The sequence below is a fragment of the Nicotiana tomentosiformis genome, chromosome 2, assembly GCF_000390325.3.
Source record: "Nicotiana tomentosiformis chromosome 2, ASM39032v3, whole genome shotgun sequence".
Classification (NCBI taxonomy): domain Eukaryota; kingdom Viridiplantae; phylum Streptophyta; class Magnoliopsida; order Solanales; family Solanaceae; genus Nicotiana; species Nicotiana tomentosiformis.
In genome coordinates this window covers 115,990,934-116,018,419 of record NC_090813.1, presented here as the reverse complement: position 1 = coordinate 116,018,419, position 27,486 = coordinate 115,990,934, and the positions used below count along the sequence as shown (strand labels likewise).

Genomic DNA, 27,486 nt, shown 5'->3' with positions numbered 1-27,486 from the left:
ACGAAATTTATTGTATAGGTTTATCACTTAGGCTTGGAAGGGAACTTATATGTGTTGAAGAGTCTATTGCAGGGAACACGTTTGATACCCTAACCGGTGGATCATTAGTTATAAAGACTTTCAGGCTATCCTCTCCCCAAAAACTAGAGAGAAAGCTTGCCCTTTTCAAAAGGTAATGTAAAAGAATAACAATATAGTGTGGAACAAAGGATGATCCATTTATCTTTATCTTCCCAAGAGATGATCTAGAATTGCTTGATTTGTTCCTGCTATAAACAATAGTTTCAAGTGCGAGGCTGCATAAGTCATTAGGATAAGAAATGCCGAAACAAAATATTTTAGTCCAATAAGGGTCTAGATGGACATAGATTTAGTTCTAAAAATCCCTATAGATGGACACATATTTAGTTATAATTGTCTTGGACATTGGGATGTTTATGCAAATTATTCTTTTTTTATCCTATGTAGGCGACACTAGCTACAGAGTTGTAGACTTAAGACCCAAGAATATTTCTTTGAAGGGTGATCGGGTATTAGAATCCTTAGAAAAGTGTAAGCATATGTATATAATTTCTATTTTGTTTTCTATATATAATTATGGATTTTTCTTGATGGAATATACCAAGCTAAATTTTCTTTTTAGGACCACTACAGTGAAGTAGAGGCGGCGAGAGAGGTGATAGAGATATCGAAGGGTTACTTTGGCAAACATCAAGGCGATTGGTGGTGGAATAACGTAGTCCAAGGCAAAGTGGAGGCGAAGAAGGTAGTGTATATAAAGTTGGTAGGGAGCACAAACGAGTAAGAGAAGAGAGCGAATAGAGAGAGGTACAAGGTAGCGAGGAAGGAGGCAAAGCTGGCGGTCACGAAGGCTAAGAATGCAACGTTTGGTCGTCTATACGAAGAATTAAGGGGGAAAAAGGCGGGGATAAGAAGTTGTTTTGGCTGGATAAGGCGAGGAGAGGAAGGCGCGAGATATGGACCAAGTGAGGTGCATCAAAGACGAGGACAGTAAAGTATTGACGGGGGAGGTCGCAAGGGCTATGCGTAAGATGAGTAGGGGCAGAGCGACCGGGCCAGGCGAAATTCCGGTTAAGTTTTGGAAGTGTGTGTGTAGAGGAGGCTTGGAGTGGCTGACTGGGCTGTTTAATTTTATTTTCAGGACGAAGAGGATGCCAGATGAGTGGAGATGGAGTACAATGGTACCTTTGTACAAGAACAAATGTGATATCCAACGTTGTAACAACAATAAGGGTATTAAGTTACTAAGTCATACCATGAAAATTTGGGAGAGGGTGGTGAAGTGGGGGTGAGGGTGAGGAAGACAATGTCTATATCCGACAACCAGTTCGGGTTCATGCAAGGTTGTTCGACTACGGAAGCTATCTACTTTATTAGGAGGTTGGTGGAATAATACAATGATAGGAAGAAGGATCTGCACATAGTGTTTATTGACTTGGGAAAAGAGTATGACAAGGTCCCTAGAGAGGTGCTCTCGAGATGTCTGGAGGCAAATGGTGTGTTGGTAGCTTATATTAAAGCAATCAAGGACATGTATGATGGATCTAAGACTAGGGTTAGGATTATGGGAGACAACTCAGAGTATTTTCCGGTGGTTATGGGGTTACACCAAGGATCTACGCTTAGCCCGCTCTTATTTGCCATGATGATTGATGCACCGACACACCATATTCAAGGAGGAGTGCCATGGTGTATGTTATTCGATGATGACATAGTTCTGATTGATGAGACGCGAGGCGGTGTTAACAAGAGGCTGGAGGTTTGGAGACATGCCTTCAAGTCTAAGGGTTTCAAGTTGAGCATGACTAAGACACAGTACCTGGAGTGCAAGTTCAATGTTGAGTCGAGGGAAGAAGGCATGGACGCGAGGCTTGGATCACAGGTCATCCCCAAAAGAGGTAGTTTCAAGTACCTTGGGTGGGTTATACAAGGGGACGAAAAGATCGACGAGGACGTCACTCGCCGTATAGGGGTGGGGTGAATGAAATTGAGTTTAGCATCTGGAGTCCTGTGTAACAAAAAAGTGCCACCGATACTCAAAGGTAAGTTTTATAGAGCAGTGGTTAGACCGACCATGTTGAATGGAACATAGTTTTGGCTGGTTAATAACTCTCATATCCAGAAGATGAATGTAGCAGAGATGAGGATATTGAGGTATATGTGTGGGCACACCAGGATGGATAAGATTCGAAATGAAGATATTCGGGAGAAGGTGGGCGTACCCCATGTGGATGACAAGATGCGTGAAGCGAGGCTTAGATGGTTTGGGCGCGTGCGAAGGAGAAGCCTTGATACTCCGGTAAGGAGGTGTGAGCGGTTGGATTTGGTGGGTACGAGAAGAGGTAGATGGCGGCCTAAGAAGTGTTGGGGAGAGGTGTCTAGGCAGGACTTGGCACGACTGTAGATTTTCGAGGACATAGCCCTTAATATGAAGGTTTGGAGATCGAGCAATATGGTTATAGGATAGGGGTAGCCGAGCTTTTTCTACTTCATACCGGGGGCGAGGCTGGTTTAATAGGGTTTTTCTTAGACGGCTAGTGGTTGTTATTGTGTCCACACTATCCTTTCTGTTTTTTCATAGCTTGGGCCTTGATTACTGGTTATTGTTATTTCACACCATCTATTTTATAGTTTTTATGGTGCTGTACTATTTCTATGGTTTCTGTTGACGGTACTGATATATTGTCTCTTCTTGTTTTATTTCCGTCTTCCTGAGCCAAGGGTATATCGAAAACAACCTCTCTGCCCCATCAAGATAGGGGTAAGGTTAGTGTACATACTACCCTCCCTATACTCCACTTTGTGGGATTTTACTAGGTTGTTGTTGTTGTTGTAACCACAACAGTGAAGTAGACGACAACTGCTATTATTGTCTGTCTTAAGATATTTACTCTCTAAAAAGGATTTTCTATCGTTGCATGGGTTTCCTTTTGTATAAAATCCGGACAGCAAATAAAGACTAAAAATAACTCAATAGCAATCATAATAGAGGTCACTAGATTCCAACGGAATTACATGAGAGAAAGAGGGGGCGCAATTGAGGGTCGTATGAGAGAGATGGAGAAGTTGTGTTTTAAAATTGGGACATGTTAATATTTTGGTGGGTTGTGGGTGAGTTTAATTATAAACGGCGTGGGGTTTAAATCAGGCCAATGAGACTGTGACACGTGAAAATTAATTATTTTTTTTTTCTAACATGAGACGTTAGTAATAAGGACAATGCTGAGCCAAAAAAATAACGGTAAGGGCATTTTTATTAAAATAGGAGGACGAAGGCCATTTTTGTACCATTTTCGATACTTTAAGGGTAGTTTTGGCTATAGAGACTACGAGACTCTTTACTCCAAGGACAACTTTAAAAAAAATAATTTAATTACTTCTTGATACTTGAAATAATCAAATATTGTGGACCACAAAAAGTCAAAAAATCAATTAAAGTGGACGGAAGAAGTTTAGAGTATTATAACTTTTTAGAATTTTGTGGGTAATCAAATACTTTTACATAGAACGAGACAAGGAATAATACCTAAAAGAAAATTCAAAAAACTAATACATTTTGAGCATATTTGGAAAGTCACCTTGGAATTGGATTTGGGTGTAATTACACGGTTTATCATGTTTGTCTAGCCAAGTAATTGCTTGGTCAACATGAAATTTGGTGAATTGGAGAGGTGTAATTACACTCTCCAATTCACAAGGGGGGAGGGGAGGATGGGAGAATTGGTTGTAATTACAATGTGTAATTACAAAGTTACTATTTAATTTATTTCCTTTTTGTTTTATTTTAATTTATTTTCTTTATAACTTTTTATTTCAATATTTTTTTTTACTTTAATTTCTTTTTAAATTTTAACATATATTTTTCTTTTTACATTTTTTATCTTTTATTTTTCTATATTTACTTCTTGTGATTCCATGTAATTGCTCATATATTTTATTTCTTATTTGTTTTATTTTCTCCATTTAGCGTAACTGCGTTATTATTCTAGTTTTTTAGATTATATGTCCTAATATTAGAAATAATAAGTCATTAACAAACTTGGCATATAACGAGTGATGTCATTAAAGTATATTTTTGTAATTGAATGTGGTTATAAACTTATTATGTTTCTTAATATTAAGTTGTACTGGGACTTATTTTTATTATGTTGGAATTTGACATATGTTAATATATATATTTTTTTTTTGGGATTTGAAATTGTGTTATATTTATGGTTCCAATTTACTTGTTTTAGTAGTATTGACTTGTTATTTCACATTGCATGATGTTCATTTTTTAGTTAGAATTGATAGATTAGTTTTGTTAAACATTTGAATAATGTTACGACATTATATTTATAAATATTAATTTATTTTATCATACATGCATTGCATGATATTCTTACAAAACATATGTTTTTTGTTTTTATAATTAATTAAAATAAATATAATTAATTTGGAAAATATATATCAATTTTTTACAATATTAGTTATAAATATATGATTACTAATTAATGTATATTCAAGAAAAAAAATATGTATCTAAATACCAAATTTAATATTATTTATACTTATAAAAAATCATTTATAAGCAAATATTTACTATAGAAACTTTTAAGTTTTGATAATTACTTCATTTAAAATTTAATCCAATTGTGTAGTTATACTTGTGCAACCAAACAGTACGCTTGTAATTACAGTATAATTATTTTATAACAAACAAATATGTCATTATAATTATTGTATTGTGTAATTAGTAGATTGTATAATTAGTTAGTAACCCTATTAATTACACTAATTTCAATTAGAGGATTACTTTCCAAACAGACGTCGTAGCGGTCAGGTGGGCCTCGTAGCGGGCCGGAACTTGGACACAGAACCCGAAAATAGGTCGCCTTCATTTTCACAACAATGTAACAACCCGAAAGATGGCGCCTTTTTCATTATTCCCCAATTCATATTCTTAGGGTTTTAGCTGTTCGAGGAGTTGAGTGCTTCCTTCCTAAGCCATCACTACAATTTCTCAAACATTCTTCTTCTTGCCCTAATTCAACTACTCGTAAATTTCCGATGAGCCAAGCGTTAGAATAGCCAATGGCGTTCTCTTTCACTCCACAGGCACAACAGCCGTCGCCATTCCAAACTCCAGGCCAGCAACAGCCGTCGCCATTCCAAATTGCCGGCCAGCAACAGTCGACGCCTTTCCAAACTCCCGGTCAGCAACAGTCGTCGCCATTCCAAACACCCGGCCAGCAACAGTCGTCGCCATTCCAAATTCCCGGCCAGCAACAGTCGTCGCCATTCCAAACTCCTGGCCAGCAACAGTCGTCGCCATTCTCGCAGATCACTCCCTTTTCGCAGCAGCCGCAACAACAACAGCAACTTCAATTTCAACAGCAGCAGCTACAACTGCAATTGCAGCAACAACAACAACTGCAACTGCAATTGCAGCAACAACAACAACTGCAGCAGCAACAGCAGTCGCAGCAACAGCAGCAGCAGTTGTACCTTTTCACCAACGATAAGACGCCAGCCACTTACAGTACCAAATGGGCAGACCTCCACCCGGATTCACAGAAGCTGCTGTTGCAAATTGAGTGGGTTAATTTAATATAAACAAGATTGAAGTTGATTTTTATTTTTTTTTCCTTTTTGTTGGAGAAGTTTTCTAATTTATATTCTGTGCTTGTGGATATAGGGAGAGAATACTGGAATACAGGGATGAAAGTCAAAGGCTTGACCAATGTAGCCGACTTTATGATTCATCAGTGGCCAATGATGGCTTTGAGTTGGATGCTAGTCGCAGCATTCAGGTCTTATCTTATGATTTTATTTATTTTTCAATCATAATTCCTCTAGAATATAACTCTTTAGTAAATTTTCGGGCTCAATTACCAAAAGGTAAAGCTGTTTTTATTGTCGATCATATGATATATGACTAATTATCAAACATTAAAATAATCGAATTTTACGTTGCAGAACTGTTCTTTGTGGGAAAATAATATTGGAAGTATTTGAAAACCAGATTCTTTCTATCAATGTCTGTAGTTTTGGTCAAGCTGATTTATTCTTCTGGCATGCAGTCTATGTATAGCTACATTCCTTGTGTCTATTTGTGGTTAGCACTAGGGGTGTTCATGGTTCGGTTTGGGTCGGCTTTTTCCTAAAAAGAAACCAAACCAAGTAAGTCGGTTTTTCAAATATTGAAACCAAACCAAACCAATTAAGTCGGTTTTTTATCGATTCGGTTTGATTTGGTTTGTCGGGTTTTCGTTTTTTTTGGTTATTCATCGGTTTTTTCTTAAATATGAGACATACAATACCAAACACAAACCCTCAGGGGTTGGCCTGGTGGCAATTGACTTGAGCCTTGGGGTTTGCTCCCTTTCAAGGTCTCAAGTTCGAAACCCACTGGGTGCAAACAATTTCTGAGGGCCATCGGACTGGGTAAAACCTGAATTAACCGTGGTGCACTTGCGGGAAACTCCTTGCCGAGGGCCTGTGCACCCCCGGGATTAGTCGGGGCTCAAAGAGACTTGGACACCCGGTGCAAATCAAAAAAAATAAATACCAAACACATATTCCGGCGACTACATTTTCAATGTAACACTATCAAATCAATTGCTCTTTGAGATATCTATCATTTACCAAGATATATTGATGATAATTGAATCAAATAGTGATGAATAATTAAAGTACTCAATTAAAAATCGATTATTTTTAATATGAAATAAATTCTTGTACTTAGCAAAAAAAAAAACTATCAATCAAACTAGAATGTAAAGTCAAATAATTAGGTGATTATAATAGCAAAGAACTAGACTAAAAATATAAATGACTAATATGTACCATAAAATTTTAGAAATTTTATATAAAAATATACATATATATAGGTGTAATAATAAGTTTAAATAGCTACTTTTATAATCGGTTTGGTTCGGGTTTTTTTGGTTATTTTTTTATTGAAACCAAAACCAAACCAAATTTTAGCGGTTTTTAAAATTGAAAACCAAAACCAAACCAAACTTAAAAAGTATCGATTTTTTTGGTCAGTTTGGTTCAGTTTTCGGTTTGGTTCGGTTTTTCGGGTTTTTATGAACACCCCTAGTTAGCACGGACTGATGATGATCTAGAGGTCTTGGCTAGAGCTGTTTATTGAGTTATTCAGATTTTCATACCACCTAACAATGCTCATCATATTCTGATTGAGGATATTATTTGCCGCTGATGTTAAAACATTTTATAGTCTAATTCTCTTGCTTTCCTTTCTAATTACTGTTTCGATTACTTCATAGTTCATATATTACTTAATTGCATGTGCTAATCTGAAGTTGTTTTCAGGAACTTGGTGGAGTTAGTATATCAATGGAAAGGCAAAAAGCTATCTTGCAAGAGCTAATGGTTGTTGTTAAAGATATGCTGCGCAATACAGAGGTTGCTGTGCGTTCCTTTATGATGTTACGCCCAAGGTTTCTTCGTCAAAGTGCACCTGCTGCTGCAAGTTCTACTGCTCCATCACAGGCATCAGGTGCAACAGTCGCTCAAACAGCATCCACTCAAGCACAGTCTACTCCCAATGCACCAGTTTTTGATTTTTACAGGGGGATACCAAAGAAACCCTCTCCGTTTTTGCAGCAAACAGTCGCAAGATTTGAGAAATATCTTTTAGAATGCCGGCAATGGGTTGAAGAATTGGAGCAGCTGATGCTCTTAGATTCTGACAGGAATTCCATGAACTCCAGTTCATCTTTGTTGCAGTCTCTTCCAAAAGTCATGTCAAATGTGCATGACTTTTTTGTTCATGTTGCAGCAAAGGTAATGGGAATGGTTTCTTTAGTATATGAAGGTATCATGCTTGTTCAGAATGAAGTAAGAAGAGTAAAAATGACTAGGAGTAGTTTTTCCTCTTTGTTTTTTTTACCAAACAAATACACATATATCTACGTGTGACTCTGTGTGTGCGCACTAGCTACTTTGGAAGTCTCTCTTACTTATGGGACATGATAATATATTTAGTAGGCGTTTAGACAATATTTGGGTGAAGTTGAAAAAGGAATATTTGAAGTTGAGATTGAAAAAAGGTATTTGGAAGTTGAAATTGATAAAAGTTATTTGGAAGTTGAAATTGTGTTTGGAAATGAATTTCACTTGGAAAAGAAGTTGAAATTGTGTGAGTGAAAACTATTATTTCTCTTGAAATACTCCTCAAAAAAGGTTTTTAAAAGTTGCAAATACTGATGACCAAACTTCAAGTTGCAAATAATGACTTCAGTATTTGCAAGTGAAGACACCTCTTTAGAGACTCGTAGATTCTGGTACAGTTGAAGTTCCTCATTAATTTAGTCTTGTACCACTTATAATTAGTATCAGAGAGCATCAGATTGATGTCTGATATACTTTTAAAGCAGCAAAATTGTAATGCTGCATGCTAAATGTATTATGTACCTTATTTGTAAGTTCTTGACCGGAAACAACCTTTCTAACTTCATAAGGTAGGGGTAAGGTTTGCGTACACACTACCCTCCCAAGACCCCACTTGTGGGATTACACTTGGTTTGTTGTTGTATTTTGTAAGTTCTTGCGTATACCTTTATTGCTGGTTTCTGTGATTTTAAGATGTTTATACTTTATGTAAAGCAGGTAGAGAGCATTCATCAGTACATTGAATCAATGAAAATGGCATACCTGGCTGATCAGCGCCGTCGAGGGGATGGGAGCGATCCTTTTCTTGAGGCGGATAGGCGAGAAACAGCTAAACTGGAGGCAGCTGCTAGAAGGGTACATCCAACTTTGCATTTACCCGCAATTTCACAACCATCAACTCAAGTAGCAGGATTGATTTCCAGCTCAGCAGCACCTGGGGCATCCAGTGCACCACAAACATCATCTGCAGTTCCTTCTGCCTTACCTGGAAGTGGATCCTCACTCTTTGCTACTCCATCTGTTGCTGCTTCATCTTCTTCCCTGTTCACTACTCCAACAATGTCAGCTCCAGTCTCCTCTTTGTTCGGAACATCCGGTGCTTCCCCTCAAAATTCACTCTTTGGGTCCTTGTCTACTTCCAGTCCAGCCTCTAGTGCTCCATTATTTGGTTCTACCCCCGCTTCTGGAGTTTCAGGTTTTGCAACACCTTTTGGTTCAGGTATGCTTCCAGAAAACTCAATGATGACATATTTTGGTCCTCTGCTTTGTATATCTTTATTTAGATTAGCTTTTACAAGAATTAAATTTCTATTTATTCCCTTTATAAGATACTGAATATCTTTTAATTCCCATAAAGATAATTGATGTAACATACATCTATAACTTGGTCTTCAGTTTACTGAATCAATTATATACTCGCTTGGTTTCAGTTTATGTGACACTTCCCTTTTCGGACGTTCCAAAATGTTTGACACCACTCCATTACTAGGATCTATACAACTTTCACAATTTTTAAGAATTCAAAATCATGTAATTATTCATAATGAAGCTTTGATTCAATGTTTGCTTTATTAAACAAACATTTGAACCACTACATAATTTTTTTTCCACAACTGCTAGTATAATACTACACTGCTAAAAATATAATACACAAGTTAGAAAAGGATATCAGTCCAGCAGGTCACACTCTCTTTCCTTTTAGAAAAATACACAAGTCAAATTTAATGTCAACTTGGTGTTCAGTCAAACACCGTTGCATAAAATAAAACAGATGGATTACTACATACTAGATACTGATGTATAGTCACGGTTTTTGTTTTGTGATTTTAGGCTGCTAATGCAGTTTGCTTAAGATTCTCTTTTTTCTTTTGATGGAAAGCCTAATGATTCTAAGTGTATACTGTCATGTTTTTTTCAGATTTCTTTTAACCAATAAGTTAATGCCCTTTATGATTAACTTTTTATTTGAGGTGGCCTACTTTATAAAAGAGTGTCAAGGTATTGTTTGGAGAATTTTCTTGATTAAGTGCCATTCTCAAAAGTTCTTTCGGGTTAATGTTTCCAAATGCTGTGGTGCAGAAAAGTTGCTTTTGTGTTTTCATTTCTGAAACTTTTTCAGAGGAAGTTACATTGAGTAGCTAAGTTTTTTTTTTGTGTGGAAATTTTCCTCTAAATGCTTGTACTTTGTGATTTATTACAACACATACTATCCTTTTTTGAAAAACGTTGTTTTATGATCCAAAATTCCTTCTATCCTTTCTTTTATAATAATCTGCAGTTTCTTACCTACTTCATCTGATATTGGAAGTTTTCAGATATCTTGAGAATATTTTCAGTAATCAGATATTTTTGATACTACAATATTTTCCATGAAAGAGATTCTTCTTTTTGTCCTCTTGTTCAATCCCTAGGACCTGCCTCCATATTTTGTATGCTGATTTGTGCCTGAGTGTTGTTCTTATGTTTTTGAAGGTGCTGCACTAGGATCAGGGGCAAGCTTTGGGACTGTATCTGTGAGTATACATGTTCTCCTATATTCGGATCTTTCTTATCTATGCCTTGACATATCTCCCTCTGCCTGCACTCCTCCCAACCCTTCAAAAGTAAAGAAATGAAAACACTTCTCACCTACTCCTAAAGGCTAAAGCACAACATGAAGAAAAGGGAAAAGAGAGTGGAGTAGAGGACTAGTTTCATATGGCTATGTTGGTGAATTTATCTGCAGTTTGGTTATATATTTTTGTGAAGATTGGATTGTTTATTACAGCTTTGTGGTAATCCAATCCTGAAAAATTGCGTAGTTGAATGTTATGATGTTTTTCAAAAATCTTGCTGCTTGGACCTTGTAGTGTGTGACACGTTGATCTTATTACACTCAGAAACCATGGTTCATTAACTCACAAGGTAATTTCTTGTAAAAGGAAAAAAAGTACACACATCAAATTGTTTGAATCTCTATGAACAAAATTTTAATTTAATGAGAACATCACTACTCTGAGAAACGATGCAGTCATAATGGGCCTAGACATCACTACTCTGAGAAACGATGCAGTCATAATGGGCACATCTTTGGTATTGCCCGCGGTTGCATAAATTAGGTTTACAAACCTTGGGTTGAAATTGTTTCATCATTGGTCTAGTATATCTTTGCACCACCATTTGGGCAATGATAGATTTATATTCTCAGTTAATGTCTAAGTGATTGTTTCTTTAGAATATTTCACGAAAAGAGAGATCGATGTTTTTGTTTATCATGTGCCTACGAGTGGTTGCGACTTGCTCTTTCATGACAAAAGGTTGCTGCTAGTTTTGTGTTTGATGTTTGCGTGGCTGAGATCTGTTATCATTTCTATTTCATTGGAAGAAAGGCAGTTTTTATTAATAAAAGGACAGTTTTCATTTGAAAGGCCAGCTGCCGCTATTACTACTACTCCCTCTGATCCCCAAAAAAAAGCCGAAGTCTTTTTTGGTCCATATTAAAAAAGTGTCAATTTCCCTTGAGTGGTGGAAACCTTTCAATATTTACTACCTGTGGAATCTTGTACTGCAACAGTATGAAGTCTATTTTTACCTCAATAAAATATTTTCAGAAAGTAACCTGTGATTCTACTTTTGGAGCCATTCCATCTACTCTTGTTCTGCTTGCTGGACTATATTATACAGCTTCCGTGACTGGTGGGCAGAGGTTGCCTAGGGTAATTAATTTGGATTAGCAAAATTTAGGCTTGCAACCTGCTTATGACAATATCTAGGTAGTTTGCTTTTAATTGTCCCATCAACCATATATGGAAGATGAAAAGACCATCTAGGCCGAACAGTTCCTTGCTTTCCTCCCGCCCCTTTTTCTCTTTTTTGGCTATATCTTTTATGATATCTCCTTAAAACTGCTAAAAGGAAGAGCGCACATTAATGGGCTCCGGGCAGGACAAGAGGAATTCTAAAATAGGATATATAGCATTTTGAGAACAAACTCATCAGTTAGCAATACTTCATTGTGGTATTCATTACTCCTGTAATAAAATCATAATGAGGTAGGTGCTTATTACTTTGCAAACATGCTCCTAGATCTGAATGCCCTTCCTTAGCTTATAACTTTCCATGCTTACTATGCTAGTGAGTTATGCAAGATGGTCTTTGCTGCCTAACACTATCCATCCTTATACCTGATATCTTTGTTGTCTATCATTCTTTTCTGCAGAAGTCTAGAGCAAAAAGTCGTACAGGCAGACGCTAGACAGTGTGTTGGCTATTCAGACATCTACTTTCACAATCTGAGAATCTTAATGGATGCAATTTTTCTTGCTGCAGCAACACTTATTACCTGTAACAATATCCTGGCAAGGTCAAGCATATTGCCAAATCATGAAATGATGCTGTCTATCTACCTCCAGTTTCGTTGGCTTGTTTTACTATTGTGAATCTCTATTTCTGCAGAGATGTACTATCATAGGGATTTTCCAGCAATGTTATTTCCCTATTTCTTCTGATTTTGTGTATCGGGCTTGATTGTGTAGACGATTTGCTCCAGCTAGCATCATTTCTTCAGAAATAAGTGTGTAAGCATTTGCTCGAGATCTTACATGTCAGATTTCATCGTGGAAGAGATTTTTTCCTCAATTTGTAAGCTCTCTTAGTAGGGTTTTACATGCCTTCTTTCTTTTCCCATTTCAAATAAGGAAAACGTTTTGGCACGGGCCGGAAGAGAGGAGAGATAAGACATCAGTAATGGTCTGTTAAATGACAAATACCACCTGATAAAATTAATTTATTATCTATTGTAAACATGTAGAGAAGAAAATGAACAATGCATCTTCATTTTTAGTCAAAAACATACCATTCCCTCGACTAAGGGTTAGCAACTAACTGTGAAGGTAGATATAAAACCTTTTACCCTTTTACAACAATCTCTTTAGAAACTAGATTAATATGATTTGCCATTGTACTGTTGCTGCTAGATAAATAATCCTTACAACAGATAGTTCGTGAACGACCTTATCAAGGTGTATTCTAGGCTTCTGCGTAAAAGAAATCCCCATTTATCCAAACTGATTAAACTTAAGAATGGTACAAAGTTGTATGTTTGGGCAACAGAAGTGTTAATTTAGATAACAAAAAGGAAAATTACAAAAAGAGTACAGAATATTTCATCCTTTAATAGTTTTAATATCTACTTCTATTTTAATTACTATGATACGAAAATAATGTGGATACTGCCACCGAAATAAAAAATGCATGGCGGAAAAAAACCCTTGTAAAATCATCTTATCTTGTTATTAGGAATACAATCAGATATAATTCTGTGTAGTAAAATCATTTATTATTAAAAATACAATCAGATATAATTCTGTGTAGTAAACTGAGAAATTGTTAATAAGAGGTTAGAACTCATATTATTTTGTATTAGTTAATACATATCCATGTAAGCTCCACTGCCTCAAAGAATTCAATGAGCTTTTATTATTCTAGCCAATGGGGTTAGATTCTACTTACACAGCCACTGCATCTAGCATCAATTGATCTGCTTCTGTCTGTGTTAAGTTCCCTTGCAATCTAGGCAACTCAGCTCTTATTTCATCATACTGTGGATGTGAATGATCACTAGAAGAGAACACATGGATATCGTTTACAAGCTCTAATCAGCTCAGACCAGGATCTTTTTCCAACATCAATTCCCTTATCTTTCTCCTGATATCTGAAACACCATCCCACCTACCAGTTGAAGCAAAAAAGTTTGAGAGCAATACATTTGATGCATTGTCTTCTGCATCCATCCTCAAAATCTGCTTCGCAACACGTATACCTATGCTCCAGTTTCCTTTACTTACACAAGAGCTCAGTAAAATTTTCCATAGTTGAAGACATTCATCACCAAAAGGTGATTCCATTATAACATTCTCAGCCTCCTCTAGCAAACCAGCTCGACTCAACAAAGTGATCATGCAAGAATAATGCTTAAGGCTTGGTTTTAAACCAATACCTTTCATGTAATTCCAGAAGAAAATACCCTGGTTGACCAATCCACAATGGCTACAGGCAGCAAGCAGAGAGATAAATGTTACAGGATCTGGTTTTAGGCCATGTTGTAAAATATCATTGAACACCTTAAATGCATCCTCTGCCTTCCCATGGTAACCATATCCTCCGAGAATTGAGTTCCAGCATTTTAGATTAGGCGTGGTTACACAGGAAAACGTAAGCTCTGCAGCTGCAAGGTTTCCTATTTTAGCATACATATCAACCAAACTCCCACAAACGGTCATCTCAGCTATATAGCCTGTTTTGATAGCCAGGGAATGAATCATTTCACCCTGCTTCATACTTGCCGCTTCAGCGCACACGCTTAAGGCACTGCTAAGAGTAAATTCATCAACCTTGTGGTCTTCCTGTAACAGTCCATGGAAAAACCTAATAGAGCTCTCAGCATTACCTTTCGTACAATGTCCAGCAATCATCTCAGTCCACAGGACAACATCCTTCTCCAGGATGCTAATGAAAATCCGTTGAGCAGACTCAACTTCCTCATTGTAAAAGTACATCGATATCAGTGTGCTTGCAATGTATACACTTTGACCGAGCCCCATTTTCTCAACTTGGCCGTGGAGTGGTTTCCCATAATCAGCTGCTGGAAATGCACTTGTAGCAGAAATTGCAGCTGCAAATGTATACTCGTCAGGTGTGAAAAGGGATGATTGTCGAAATTGGACAAACATAGTCATTGCCATCTCTCCATCTCCATTGTTTGCATATCCAGAAATCATTGAATTCCAAGATACCAGATCTGGTTTCTTTATTTTTCCGAAGACTTTCAAAGCTGCGTCATTATCACCACAACTAAAATACATGTCGAGCAGCGCATTGTACAAGGGCAAATCTGGTGCAATCCCGGAAACAATTACTTTAACATGAGTTGCTTCCCCTGCAAGACCATCTCTCAACCTGCTACAAGCACTCAACAGCGTTGTATAAGTGAAATTTGTCGGATTAACTCGAGCCGTCAACATGCTGTCAAATAGCTGAAGGCCTTCCATGGTCCTACCATTTTCCAAATATCCAAAAAATATGGTATTCCAAGCCACAGAATCTTTATCTTGCATGGAGCAAAAAACTTTCTCTGCACAATCCAGGAAGCCACAACTTGAGTACATCCCAAGTATCGAGGTTTGAACACACACATCATACAAAAATCCAAACTTTATACATTGGGAATGAAGCACAGAACCGAGTACCTGATTCTTGAGGCCTGAACATGCATGTAAAAGTTAACCCATTTGGCCTTAGGTTCTCACTTTGCAATTCAGCAAACAGACGGAAAGCCAAATGGGCAAGATGGGGTTTTCGAGAATAGGCAGAAATGAGGGCGTTGAAAGAGACGATGTTTCTCTCGGGCATTTTGTCGAACAGGACATGTGAGTCCTTGATAGACCCACATCGGGCGTACATGGAGAGAATGTTGTTAAAGACATAAGGATATTTCGAGGTGGCGGGTATGGAAGTGAGGATGAGGGCATGGAGCTGGCGTGCTTTGGTAGCTGAGGTTGTGGAGGCGCACTTAATGAGGAGAAGTGCTGCAATGGAAGATGCCTCAGTCAATGGTGGCATAAGTTGGTAGCCCTCGTCACTCCATTGAAGCAATTTGGAGTAGGGATTATGAGATTGATCTATCGAACATTTCGTCTGTGACTCTTAGTTGTCGTTTGGACATAAGAATAGTAAAATTTCAAAAAAAGTGAAAAAAGATTTCTAAGTCAAAATGATATTTGAAAATTATGTGTTTGGACATGAATATAATTTTGGGTTGTTTTTAAAGTTTTGTGAGTAATCTGAGCGAAAATTTTAAAAAATAAATTTTTGGAGTTTTTCAAAATTTCAAAAAATTACAAAATGCATTTTCAAATGAAAAATTGAAAATTTTATAAACAAAACGCTTATTTTGAAAAAAAGTGATTTTTTTTTAAAAAAGAAAAAAATTTCTTATGTCCAAACGGGCTCTTAATGTGCGTTTGGACATAAGAATTATAAAATTTCGGAAAAAAATATTTTTTTTCAAGTGAAAATGGTATTTGAATATTAAAGTTGTGTTTGGACATGAACATAATTTTAGGTTGTTTTTGAAGTTTTGTGAGTGATGTGAGTGAAAATTTTAAAAAATATTTTTTTGAATTTTTTTAAATTTTTAAAAAATTCCAAAATCCATAAAAATTTAAAAATCTATGACCAAACAATGATTTCGGGAAAAAGTAAAAAAATTTCAAAAAAAGTAAAATTTTTCTTATGTCCTAAGGGCTCTTACTGTCACCAATGTGAACAAATCTAAGTCTAAATTTGTAATCCTTAGAAATGTATAATGTCTTAAAGGTTCATTGTAGTTTAATTTTATACAAATTTTAAATCTGGCGCAATTATTTTCTTTTATCCAACTTGAGAATATAAAACTAAATCATTATTTTGAAAAGTGTATTTGTTAAAAATATTTTTATAAAAAAGTACTTTTGGTGGAAAATAGTTTGTATTTGATTAATTAATTTGAAAAGCACATTTGAGTAACAATTATGTTTGATCAAGCTTTTAATGTATTTTTTTAAAAGTATTTTTCAAAAAAATGCTTTAGGGAACTATTTTTTTAATGCTTCTAAAAAACTGCTTCTGCTGCTACTCAAAACATTTTTTTTCTTCTAAAAGCTTGGCCAAATATCTTAACATTGAATAAAAAAAACTTTTGGCTTAAAAAAATTGATCCAACAAGCTATTAGTTTGGAAAAAGGTCCAACTTTACCCATGTGCTATTCAAAATTTATTAACATTTGTTACACTTTTAGTCCATTTACACCTTTTTCGCCCTAATAAGGTGTCAATATTTTGAGAAAAAAGATCTGAATATACATAATAACTTTTGGTTACAGTTTAAAATTACTTTTAGATTGGAGCTTCTTAGGGATAAGGGTTAAACTAAGATATTTTTTTTAATAGCAAGTATAATATTACCCAAAAATGTAAGGATGACAAAGTTGTTCAATTTGAAACAATAGAAGGCAAACTTGACCCTTTATTCATATTTTTCTGATTTTTTTTTTTATAAGAAAAATAGTAATTAAATATTGCTTAAACTACAATTTTTAACAGTTTAAAATGTAAAGTTCAAAAACAAAAGAAAAGAGAGCCCTCGCCGAGTATTGCAATGGAGGTGGTTAGACTCTGAACTTGAAATTGCTGATATAAAAGTAAAACTGTCTCTGCTGAAAAGCAAGTTAACGTCCAGTGATATCAAGTCCGAGACTTGGTTAGTGTACATTCGTTCAGCAAAATCGCCGGAAAAAGAAACTTGCTGGAAAACGAGTGGGCGTATGGCAAACGAACACTCACGGCTGTGTTGTTTAATTGATCATTACCTCCGTCCTTATACTGTAAGCTCACTCTACCCACCCCCCTATCCCCCACTGATTCTTAATTGCCTCTGTGTATTTTTTTCTTTTCACCTCATTTTACATAAAATGAAAACTCTACGCCTCTGCAGGAAACTGGGTCTGCTTCTTTAACCAAAGAAATGGAGAAACAACTTTTAATTGCTCTCTCACATGTACTTGTTCCTTTCTTTACCAATCCCCCTATTTGGGATTTTTTTTTTTGAGACTTTGAATTGAAGCAGAGTTAATTGATTAAAATTTCGAACTTTTAGGTTTATACAGAAATTAAGCAGTGGATGAAGGAATATGAGTCCGACAACAGCTCTGTAAGATTCTTTCTCTATATATCTTATGGTTTTGGTTGGAATTATCTTAGGATACATTTATTTGTGTAAATTTATTAGGAGGACATGGCGGGAAATTCTGTAGGTGGAGGTAAAATAATCGCTGAGTCACATGCTCATAATCATCATTATTTAACTAAGGCTATTGGGGTCTTGGTAAGTTTTTTCGATTCGATTTCCCATTATGAGATATGGCACATGGATTCCAATCTTTTTATGACTTTTGGGGCTGATTGGTTAATTGGATTCACTGTGACAATACCATATTCTGTAGTACAGTTATGCGTATCAAATATTACTGTGAAGCTTTAAAGTACAAATGCTGTAACATGTTGGCTCCAGCATCGTGATGTTTTTTCAATTAGCATCCTGATATTTTCTCAATCTCCTGTTCAGTTTGTGAGTTTAATTTCTGGACACTAATTAAGATCAAGAATTTAAGCTCATTTGACCAGTGCTGGAATATTGCCACAATTCTGATGAAAAATGATCTGATATGAAGCCTAGTTGCTCAGATTTTCGTAAACTAAAATTTTATATCATTTGATCAGTTTCAATCCCCCCCTTATACTTTATTCAACCTTACAACTTTCTTATGATTTCCTATCTTCAGATGGTTGTGGTTGCAACAGAGAATCCATATATCCATCACCTAGTTGGCAATATCCTGGTGGTTGTTTCAGATTTTCTGGTCGACTCTGTACGTGATAAGATGGTGGCTTTGAAATCACTACATTGGCACTTCTTTGTTTTGATATTTTGTGTGTGTTAACAAGTTCTATCTGCAGGAAAGCTTTTGGGGTGAATATATCAATTTACTGTATTTCTGCATGAAAATTTCAATTTCTAATGGTCTTTCCTCTATGGGCCATACGATGGAGGTCAAAGACTTGAGGGGGGATCCATCACCTTCTCATTTATTGAAGCTCAGCCTGAAAAGTGGAAATTGGTCAACGGCAGCTGTTATCATGAGAGTTCTACACGGTGTACTGAAACAGTTGAACCGAGATCTTATCGATCAAATTTTCAACATTTACTTGGAGGCTACCACTTCTTTTATCTCAAATATGCCGTGGGATTTGCTGTCAGAGGTCTACCATGCTCAAGGGGACTCCAGCCCAGACCATTTGCCTCAAATGCAAGAAGCAAAACCTAAGTCAATACGAATATTTCAGGGATATCTTCTCCGATTGCTCTGTTCCTTGGTTAAAGGTGGTTGGACGGACACTGCTGTCAGCACTTCAGTAGAGCATCCATTTATTTGTGAAATCAAAAACCTGCTTCCAAGACTTTTGATATCATGCCTTAGTAATGAACAGTGCTCTGATAATGTTGCCATCTCTCAATATCTTAAACATAAGATGTTGGTATGAATTCCTTCTCAACTCATTCTCATTAATTAGCATCTTTTATAAAATGCTTCCTGCTGCTAAGTATAGAAAAAATAGGTAACCTTATGACTTTCACTGGAAAAGCATTGGTAGTTACCATGATGATATATCTGATTTGAATGTCTGATATTGCTTTCAAACATTTAATTGAAATAAACTTCTCATAGAAACAGATTGATTTTCTCCTTCCATGGCCTGGATTTGCGTTTATTCCTGAATTCCCCCCCCCCCTCCTTTCTTGTTATGCTTTATATTGGAGCTTATCGAATTATCATTGCTTTTTCCCACCAGTTGAGACGCGGTTTAGGTACTGGCTTCGCTTTTTCAATGTGCTATTGTTCTTTATGCTTTATACTACCTACGGTTTACTCTTACCCAATAAGCATAATTTGTGATGAAATGTAAAACATTCTTTTGGGGACAGGCAAGGTATATCCTGAGCTGATATCTTCCCTCAGCCAGTGTTTCATAAATGTTGGCAGTGTAGGCAGTTGATGGTAGTACCTAAAATTTGTTTGTTTTAAAAAGTGATAAATGTAATCAACTTACAACTTATTTGAATGACATGCCAATCAGGGTTATATGATCACAAAACCTTATGACATGCTGAATATGCCTCTCTTACTGATCCTTTCTGGAAGAAGGTAGGATTTGTTTTTTCTTAATACAATTTTTTTTTCTTGTATGGGGCTGAGTGTTGGCCAGCCAAGATCGCTAATGTCCAGAAGATGAAGGTAGCAGAGATGAAGATGTTGAGATGGATGTGCGGGCACACCGGGTTAGATAGGATCGGCCTACGGAGAGGTAGAGGTAGGCCAAAGAAGAGGTGGGGAGAGGTGATTAGGCAAGACATGTCGTAGCTTCATCTGACTAAGGACATGGCCCTTGATAGGAAGGTATGGATGTCGAGGATTAGGGCAGTAGAGTCGGTAGTCTAGAGTGTTCATAACAGTAGTGTTGGCACGCAGTCTCGCTTTCTGTTGGTAGTAGGTTTTTATGACTAATCGTTGTTTTCTTTCATTGTTGATCACCTTACTATCTTGTTGTTTTTATTCTACTTTTATATGGCTTTTTGGTACTGTCCCTTCTTGTCTATATTTTCATTAATGGGGTGCTTATGCTTTCCTGAGCCGAAAGTCTATTGGAAACAACCTCTCTATCCTCACAAGGTAGGGGTAAGGTCTCCGTACACACTAACCTCCCCAGACCCCACGGTGTGGGATAATACTGGGTATGTTATTGTTGTTAATATAATTTTTTTGACGTATGTTATTACCTTCTTAACAAGAAGGTAGGGAATTCAATTGTTAGTCTGTGCATCTAATGCGAGTGGCAGGGTGAAGTGCTTTTGTGAAGTAGTGGAATCTGGTACGCTATTTGCTCTCTTTTCTTTGTTAGGTGGGCAATTATTGTTGATTTTAATTGCTCCTGAGAGTTGGTTCATCAAATGTTCAAGCAAAGGCAGGAAGAAGTCTCCATATGGCCCTTTATCCCCATTTTGTGCATATGAAAGTAGCTAACAGAATATTATAAGGACATTGTGGAAGATTAAAAAGTCACTCTCTAGTTTTCTCAAACAACTTTGTGTGAAATCTTTTTATTTAACATCTATCTAGATCAAGATAGATGTGGGGAGAGGTGATTAGGCATCTTGTCCTTAATGGGGGCCACACCCATTGAGGAGGAGGAGCACAAATGCCCCGATGATGAGGTGCGAGGTTGATATTGGAGGGCCTACGGAGAGGTAGAGGTAAACCGAAGAAAATGTGGGGAGAGGTGATTAGACAAGACATGGCGCAACTTCAGCTGACCGAGAACATGACCCTTGATAGGAAGGTGTGGAGGTCGAGAATTAGGGTTGTAGGGTAGGTAGTAGATTGTTCATACCAGTAGTATTAGTACGCATTTTCGCATTCCGTTGGTAGTAGGTTTCTATAACTACCCGTCGTTTTCTTTCATTTTGATCATCTTATTATTGTGTTGTTTTTATGCTACTTTTATATGGTTTTTGGTGTTGTCCCTCCTTGTCTATCTTTTAACTAATGCAGTGCTTATGTTTTCCTGAGTAAGGGTCTATTGGAAACAACCTTTCTATCTTCACAAGGTAGGGGTAAGGTCTGCGTACACACTACCCTCCCCATACTCCACGATGTAGAATAATACTGGGTATGTTGTTGTTGTTGTTGTCTATCTGGATCAATCAACTATGCCTCGATCCCAAATTAGATTGGGGTCTGTACGAATCCTCTGTAACCATTCTGTTCAATTCAAGCCTATTCTTTCTAATACTAAATAATTTGTCTATTGAGGCAAATTAGGGGGTTATGTTGACTTAGAGGTTCTCTAGATCTCACATCTACTTTTGCTTTATCTAATTTATTGAGGGATTTACGCTCTTAGATGTTGCATTTGTACATGCATAACACCCCCTTGGTGCCCTGAATCCAATAACACTTGATCTATCATAGGAAAAGAAGTCGGATGGAGAAAGTTTAATATGCTAAATGCAATAGTTTAATCTAAAGTGCTACAATTAGGTGGATGTTATGAGGCGTTCCTTTTTTTTGCTTTTTCTGTAATAATAATCTCTTCCATTCCGAATAGATATATGCTCCCGTGTAATCGTTTTATGTTGTTTACAGTGGTGTGATAAGTATATTTAAATTTTTGTTTGGAGTAGCATCCACCAATGGCATCATTTAACTGAGTTGAGTTTGTGGTTGCAATAACTGTTCATTTTTTCAGATACTCATGATTCGACTTAGTAACCAAATCCATTTGGACCCCTCAATTGTAGTGTCGTGGTTGGATCTTATCCACACTTACTTTCAAGATGTATTATTGCAACCTATGGATGGGCAGGAGTTTGGTCTAGATAAATATCTCGAAGGTTCTCCATTTGGGGTAATGACATTTGATATGGGGAAGAAATGCATTTCATCAAAGCATTTGCAAAGGCTGGCTATTTTCTTTTTCCTCAAATGTTCCTCTAGTTTGCTGAACATGAAAGAGACGACTGATCAACATTATGCTTGTAAAAATCTTAAGTCTTGCTCAAGCATTGATCTGAATCCCAAATGTTGCAGCAGAAGAAAAGCTTTGCTAGAGCTCCACAAGTGGCTCAAAGAGCTTCTCCCTGGTAATAGTTTTGCTGACCATGATATGTACTCTGAGAAATACATGGACTTCGTCTCATCCTTCTTGCAGCTATATATGCAAGAGGTTTGTGCTCTTGCTCACAATGACTGTTTTATTTTAACTTGTTCATTTTTTTGGGTCCTCTAAATAAAATGGCTGAATTGCAGCTTCATAATTATATCTGATCTTCAAGGTTTGATAAGTTTTGGAACTGACTGTCGGTATGAGATAAGCTGGGGAACAATAAGAGCAGCGGAGCTAATATTAGCTAGTTACTAGGAAATTCATAGAGAGTGTTTAAATGCTCCCTGTGGTGCTATAATCGACCAAGAGTGAGGTAAAAAACCTTGTATATGCAGTTGCATTAGAGCTCTGCATCTCTTTTTTCTGTCCCTCTTTTCCCCTTTCTGTTAACTCTTTCCTCGGCAATTTTGGAGGAACCACTTGACTAAATCTGGAGAACTAATCCTTAGACTGTGAGATTTTTATATTTATTCCTCACCAATTAGCACTGGCTCAAATCCATCGTTTGCACAGGTTTGTTGTCTAAGCATTAGAGATTCATCTGTTATCATTGGACTTCCAATGGCTGAGGATTGCCTACTTCAAATGGTTTCTAGCTTGTTTCTAGGTTTTAGTATACCTCCTACTATATTATGATGTCCAGTACATAGAGCTCAGCTAAAGCTTCATATTTGGTTGATTTGATTGGCTGATTTTGCATCTCAGAAGTGGTTTGTGACACAAAACCCGCTTGCTGTTCTTGTATGATAAAGTATCCACAGATGTCTTGTAAATGTTTACTGATCCAACCGGCTTCACTTTTCTGACTTTCCTTTACTCTTAAATTGTAGGATGATATACTATTTGAAATGCTCTTGCAAATGTTTTGCTTGCCATTTTACTCTGAACAAAAGTGAGTTGCACGTATATTACTTAATTCTAGAGATGATGTGAAGTAGTATATGACAGTTCTTTTAGTGCTTCTTGTTGTATGTAGGTTTATTGATGAAGTGGCTTTCTCAGCTGTTGAAGTGAGAGAGTTTTCTCTGATTTCACACCTTTTTCACCCAATACATTTGTTTCACCTATTCCTGGCTGGAGTAAGTTTGAAACATTCCCTTGTCCACTTCGTTGTTTGCTCTCCTTCTGATATCAAGACGAAATACTGAGTATTTACCCATGCTGAGTGTTACCTTGCTTACAGATACACTATGATCATCAAGTTCTTCTTGATTATCTTATCTCAAAAGACACAGGAGCTAGCTCTGCTGAATATCTTTTGAGGTATGTACCAGACTCTACATTTTTATTTTCTTCTCTAGTCTTTGGACATGGCTATAAGATCTGTAAGTGGATCACATATGTGTACCACTTATGGTGTTTTGACAGGCCCAACCTTCATATGGTAAATCATACTAGTCCCAAATTTGCAACCCATCTTTTTCTCCCAATTTTCAAGTATGATGAAAAAATGATCTGATATAGGATCTGCACTAATTTAGTCTACGTAAGGAGTTCCAGCTGTACCATGTAGCATATTCAAAAATTACAAGAGTTGTAAGCTCTATGTAAAAAACATCATCTTTTTTATCTTGCAAAAGTTCCTTAAATTGTCTTATGAATTAATTTTTCTTTTCCTAATATATCCTAAAAACCAAAACATAACCACATGTTCCTCCATTTACATTGCATATTCATTTCTTTCGGTGATTGCTCCAAATCTAACTAGCATATTCAAAATCAGAGAATTGGAGCAACATTAGCCCCTCCTAAACAAAATATGTTGATTTATCCCTGTCTGATGTTTTCCATATAATTTCTACCTGTGTCTTCATAGGTGCCTGCGTAAGGTATGTGACTCATGGAACATATTTGTGGAATTTTCATGGAGCGGAAAAGGTCGAAGCAGAAAGAGAAAAAAGTTTTCAGCAGATGATTATAACTCTAAGGGAGAGATATCAGCTGTGCCAAGTTGTGTTAGTGGAGTTAGTTTACCACTTGAAAGCAAAAGCAAAAAAGCCCATGGATGTTGCGATGAGGATTATGTAACTCAGATATCACCATTTGAGTGTGCAAGGAACTGTCTTTTTTCACTCAAAGCATCTATTGAAAGCCTTCACCTAAAGAACCTGTTTCCTTATAATCCACAAGTGCTACTACGTCGGTACGTTGTTTGACATATTTCTGTACTTCCTCATTGGTTTCTATTGTATTCTTGGGATAGTATCCTTGCACTCAGCAAACTCCATAATATATTTACTATTTCCACCCAAGTTCACTTTTCTGTATCCTAGTAATAGGAGATCTTATAATATGCTGTAATTTGTTTAAAGTGTAGCCTTTGCTTGATGTTTTGATTGGCTTATTGGATGTTCTTCACAGTTAGGTTAAGCAATTCTTACTTAGATATTTAAGCTTAAATGGGCAGTTACTCCAAATCTATTTTGCTCAAATCATGCATATGTAGTTAATTGTTCAACTGCGTATGAATTTGTAAAGACAAATTGGTTTATAGTAATTTTTTGAGCCTTTGGGTAGCATTTTACATATCTCCTGATAGTTTTGAAGAGTTTTACCTCCTAGAAACTTACAAAATATCTGTCTCGTTCTTTAGAATCCTTACTGCGAAGTTGGAATTGCATTTGGAGAACATGCAAAAACTGAGTTTGCAAACAACTTTTCGATCAGTACCATCTAACTTGTTTAAAATGGGTTTTAGTTGCCTTTGAAGTTTTAGTTAATCCATGGATTTGCTTTGAACATTTTGTTAGTACCTGGACTTTATCTTTCTTCATCATCTGGAGGCAAATGATAAATTTCTTCTCTTGATTTTCTTATTGCAGGATTTCATACTTATTACCTTTATTTAACTTATTTTTAATCGCCTAATTTCTCATTCTTGGTTACTATGCACCATGTTGTCTCTCAGTAGCAAGTTGCATTGTCATCCTTTTAACATTCAAGCCAATTTTTCGAGGATTAATAGCTCATTCATCATGTTCATGTTCGTCAGCTGTTTTTTATTCATGCATTTCCAAAATTGAACACATTTTTGCTATTGATGTAAATGGTCTTGATAGTTTAGGAATTCATTGTTCATGTATTGCTTGTTGATTATTGAAAAAGATACTTTTGTTTATTAATTTGAGGGGGTGGGGGAAAGCATTGGTGCAACAGTGAAGTTGCTCCCTTGGTGACCAAAGGGTAGGTGTGGCAACAGCCTTTATGCATAAATGCAAGGAAAAAGGCTGTGTACGGTATAAGCCCATTCTCCTCTTACCCTGGCACTAGCCTGGCGGTACTTCATGCACGGGGTAAGCCTTCTTCAGGGAAGGAAGGACGGGGAGAACAGTTAATGATCAGAAATTAACTTATGCTCTACATTGCAGTTTGATGCGATTTCAGGAGTTCTGTGGAAATCGACCATAAAAGCTCTCCGGTTGTCCTATCGCATTGAAATCTATGTTCGATCTTATCCTTCCATGCCAACTTGAAATTGGCTAATCGAAGAAAGATTACAACTTGAAAGGGAGGATAACTCTGGACTCATTGGAGTAAAATACAGCTGGGATGTGAATCCAGTATTAGCATTCTTGACTTTTGAGGTGATTTTACCATGGAATGCTTATCACATTTCTGGAATGAACGGATCAATATTCTTCAAATGCCGACAGGTGATTTTAACAACTTCTCATCAAGTTCGTCCAGGGAAGCCAAGGTGAAAGGGCTCTTGGATCTCGTTCAGATGGCATAGTACTAAAGTTTTAATTCCAGACTGGTGATATCTGGGGAAGTTGTTGCATTTGTTAGTCTTGCCCGTTTAAGCATGAGTCATGATCATCGAGGGCTAGACATCTTGTACTGTTTTAAAGTGAACTTATTCTTATACTCGGGACTTGTTTTTCTGTGTTTTTTAGGGTCAATGTTATTATTGTTATTATTTTTATCAGGTACGTATTTGACTATTTAAGTTTTGCTGGGTGTGTTACTTCACACCAACTCAGATATTAGGTGACTATATATCAGGGTCTAGGCATAAAGAAAAATAATAATCTAGCATGACTCTATATTGGAGTAACTATTGTTTCAGGTGAGGAGTAAGTGAAGAAGAAGAGAGAAGTAAAAGGAAAATTTGGAGAAAAAAAATAAGATGTTAAAGTAGGAAAATACATTTAAAAAAAAAGGTGGTTGAATTAAATTTTTAACCTGTGTTTTTTGTCTCCCACTCTCTTTAAGAGAGTGTATATCACTCTCAATGCCACATCATATACTTTGAATACATATAAGTGGTCATCGGACCCCGCAAAATACGAGGGTGCAACTATAGGTAATAAATTCTGAACAATGAAAGTAATAAATTCTAAAAATATTTTTAATGATTGATGAAAAAAGAAAAAAAAGCTAAACGTTACAAAATCATTTTAAGTATTTAATTAGGAGGAGTAATCTAACGTGGGGGGAGGTAAAAAGCTTTTACCTTCCTTTAATTAACAATAAATATGTAAAGGATGGAAAGAGAAAAGTATCAAAACATTAAATATTTTTAGACTTTGCAGCATAAAAAAACATAAAAAAACCAAAAAAGGATTTCAAAAAAAGAGAAATAAATTTCTTGGCCAAAGAGAGGTGCACAATCACTTTTTCTATATATATCAAAGTTCATACTTCACAAAAGTACTAACTAAAGCTTAGAAACAAATTAGCATTAGTGGATCATTTACAATTTAAGGATTTTGCTTGGGATGATAATATTTTGAGGACCCGAGCTGAGCAATATGATTTTGATTCATGCAAGAGAATTTATTAATGAAATTATTCAGTAAATAAAATTTTACCTAATGGAATGTAATGCATGAATTTTTCACCAAGCTCGGTGGGAAAACTGTTGGAGTATTATGAGTAAGTCTCTAGAATTTTATTGAGTGCAAGAATTCCAAGCAATGTAACATTAATACCTTAATATAAAAATACCTATTAATAAACATTAATTATGGGAAAGGGGAAGCGATAATTGAGATGAGTTTTTTGCTAGAAGAATTTCAAGTCATGCAACATTGGTACGTATTACTGCCAAGAAAAAAAATTAACTCTTAATGCAATTCCATATTTTGCCAACTAAAAGCTCATGAAGATTTACGGGCTGTAAGGTTTGCCTCTAATTCTACTAAATCTATTCCACATGAATATTAGATATTGTTGCATTCCACAAGGGAGTCCCACAAAATATAAAGGGACAAATTTCAAGCAAATGTCAAATAATATGGTCAAGTATATAATGAAAAATGG

The 27,486-nt window shown here is 36.3% G+C and overlaps 3 protein-coding genes across 3 annotated transcripts; 2 read left to right on the top strand and 1 right to left on the bottom strand.

Moving 5' to 3' along the window:
• The first annotated feature begins 4,945 nt into the window (after positions 1 to 4,945).
• LOC104088696 (nuclear pore complex protein NUP58) lies at positions 4,946 to 12,540 on the top strand. The gene is made up of 6 exons (XM_009593419.4): positions 4,946 to 5,597; positions 5,699 to 5,813; positions 7,342 to 7,815; positions 8,641 to 9,142; positions 10,396 to 10,436; positions 12,122 to 12,540. The coding sequence occupies exons 1-6, from the start codon at positions 5,095 to 5,097 to the stop codon at positions 12,155 to 12,157; spliced, it is 1,671 nt and encodes a 556-aa protein (XP_009591714.1). The 5' UTR covers positions 4,946 to 5,094; the 3' UTR covers positions 12,158 to 12,540.
• Positions 12,541 to 13,215: 675 nt separating this feature from the next.
• Positions 13,216 to 15,605, bottom strand: LOC104088695 (pentatricopeptide repeat-containing protein At3g50420). The gene is made up of 2 exons (XM_009593418.4): positions 15,150 to 15,605; positions 13,216 to 15,034 (listed from the first exon to the last, which is right to left on the bottom strand). Exons 1-2 carry the CDS (start codon positions 15,520 to 15,522, stop codon positions 13,560 to 13,562), a joined length of 1,848 nt encoding a protein of 615 aa, XP_009591713.3. The 5' UTR covers positions 15,523 to 15,605; the 3' UTR covers positions 13,216 to 13,559.
• A 655-nt stretch (positions 15,606 to 16,260) lies between these two features.
• Positions 16,261 to 26,149, top strand: LOC104088694 (uncharacterized). The gene is made up of 13 exons (XM_009593417.4): positions 16,261 to 16,278; positions 17,058 to 17,324; positions 17,435 to 17,497; positions 17,597 to 17,650; positions 17,729 to 17,824; positions 18,282 to 18,368; positions 18,457 to 19,035; positions 21,805 to 22,281; positions 23,052 to 23,113; positions 23,198 to 23,300; positions 23,405 to 23,484; positions 24,038 to 24,364; positions 25,590 to 26,149. The coding sequence occupies exons 1-13, from the start codon at positions 16,261 to 16,263 to the stop codon at positions 25,627 to 25,629; spliced, it is 2,253 nt and encodes a 750-aa protein (XP_009591712.2). The 3' UTR covers positions 25,630 to 26,149.
• The last annotated feature ends 1,337 nt before the right edge of the window (positions 26,150 to 27,486 follow it).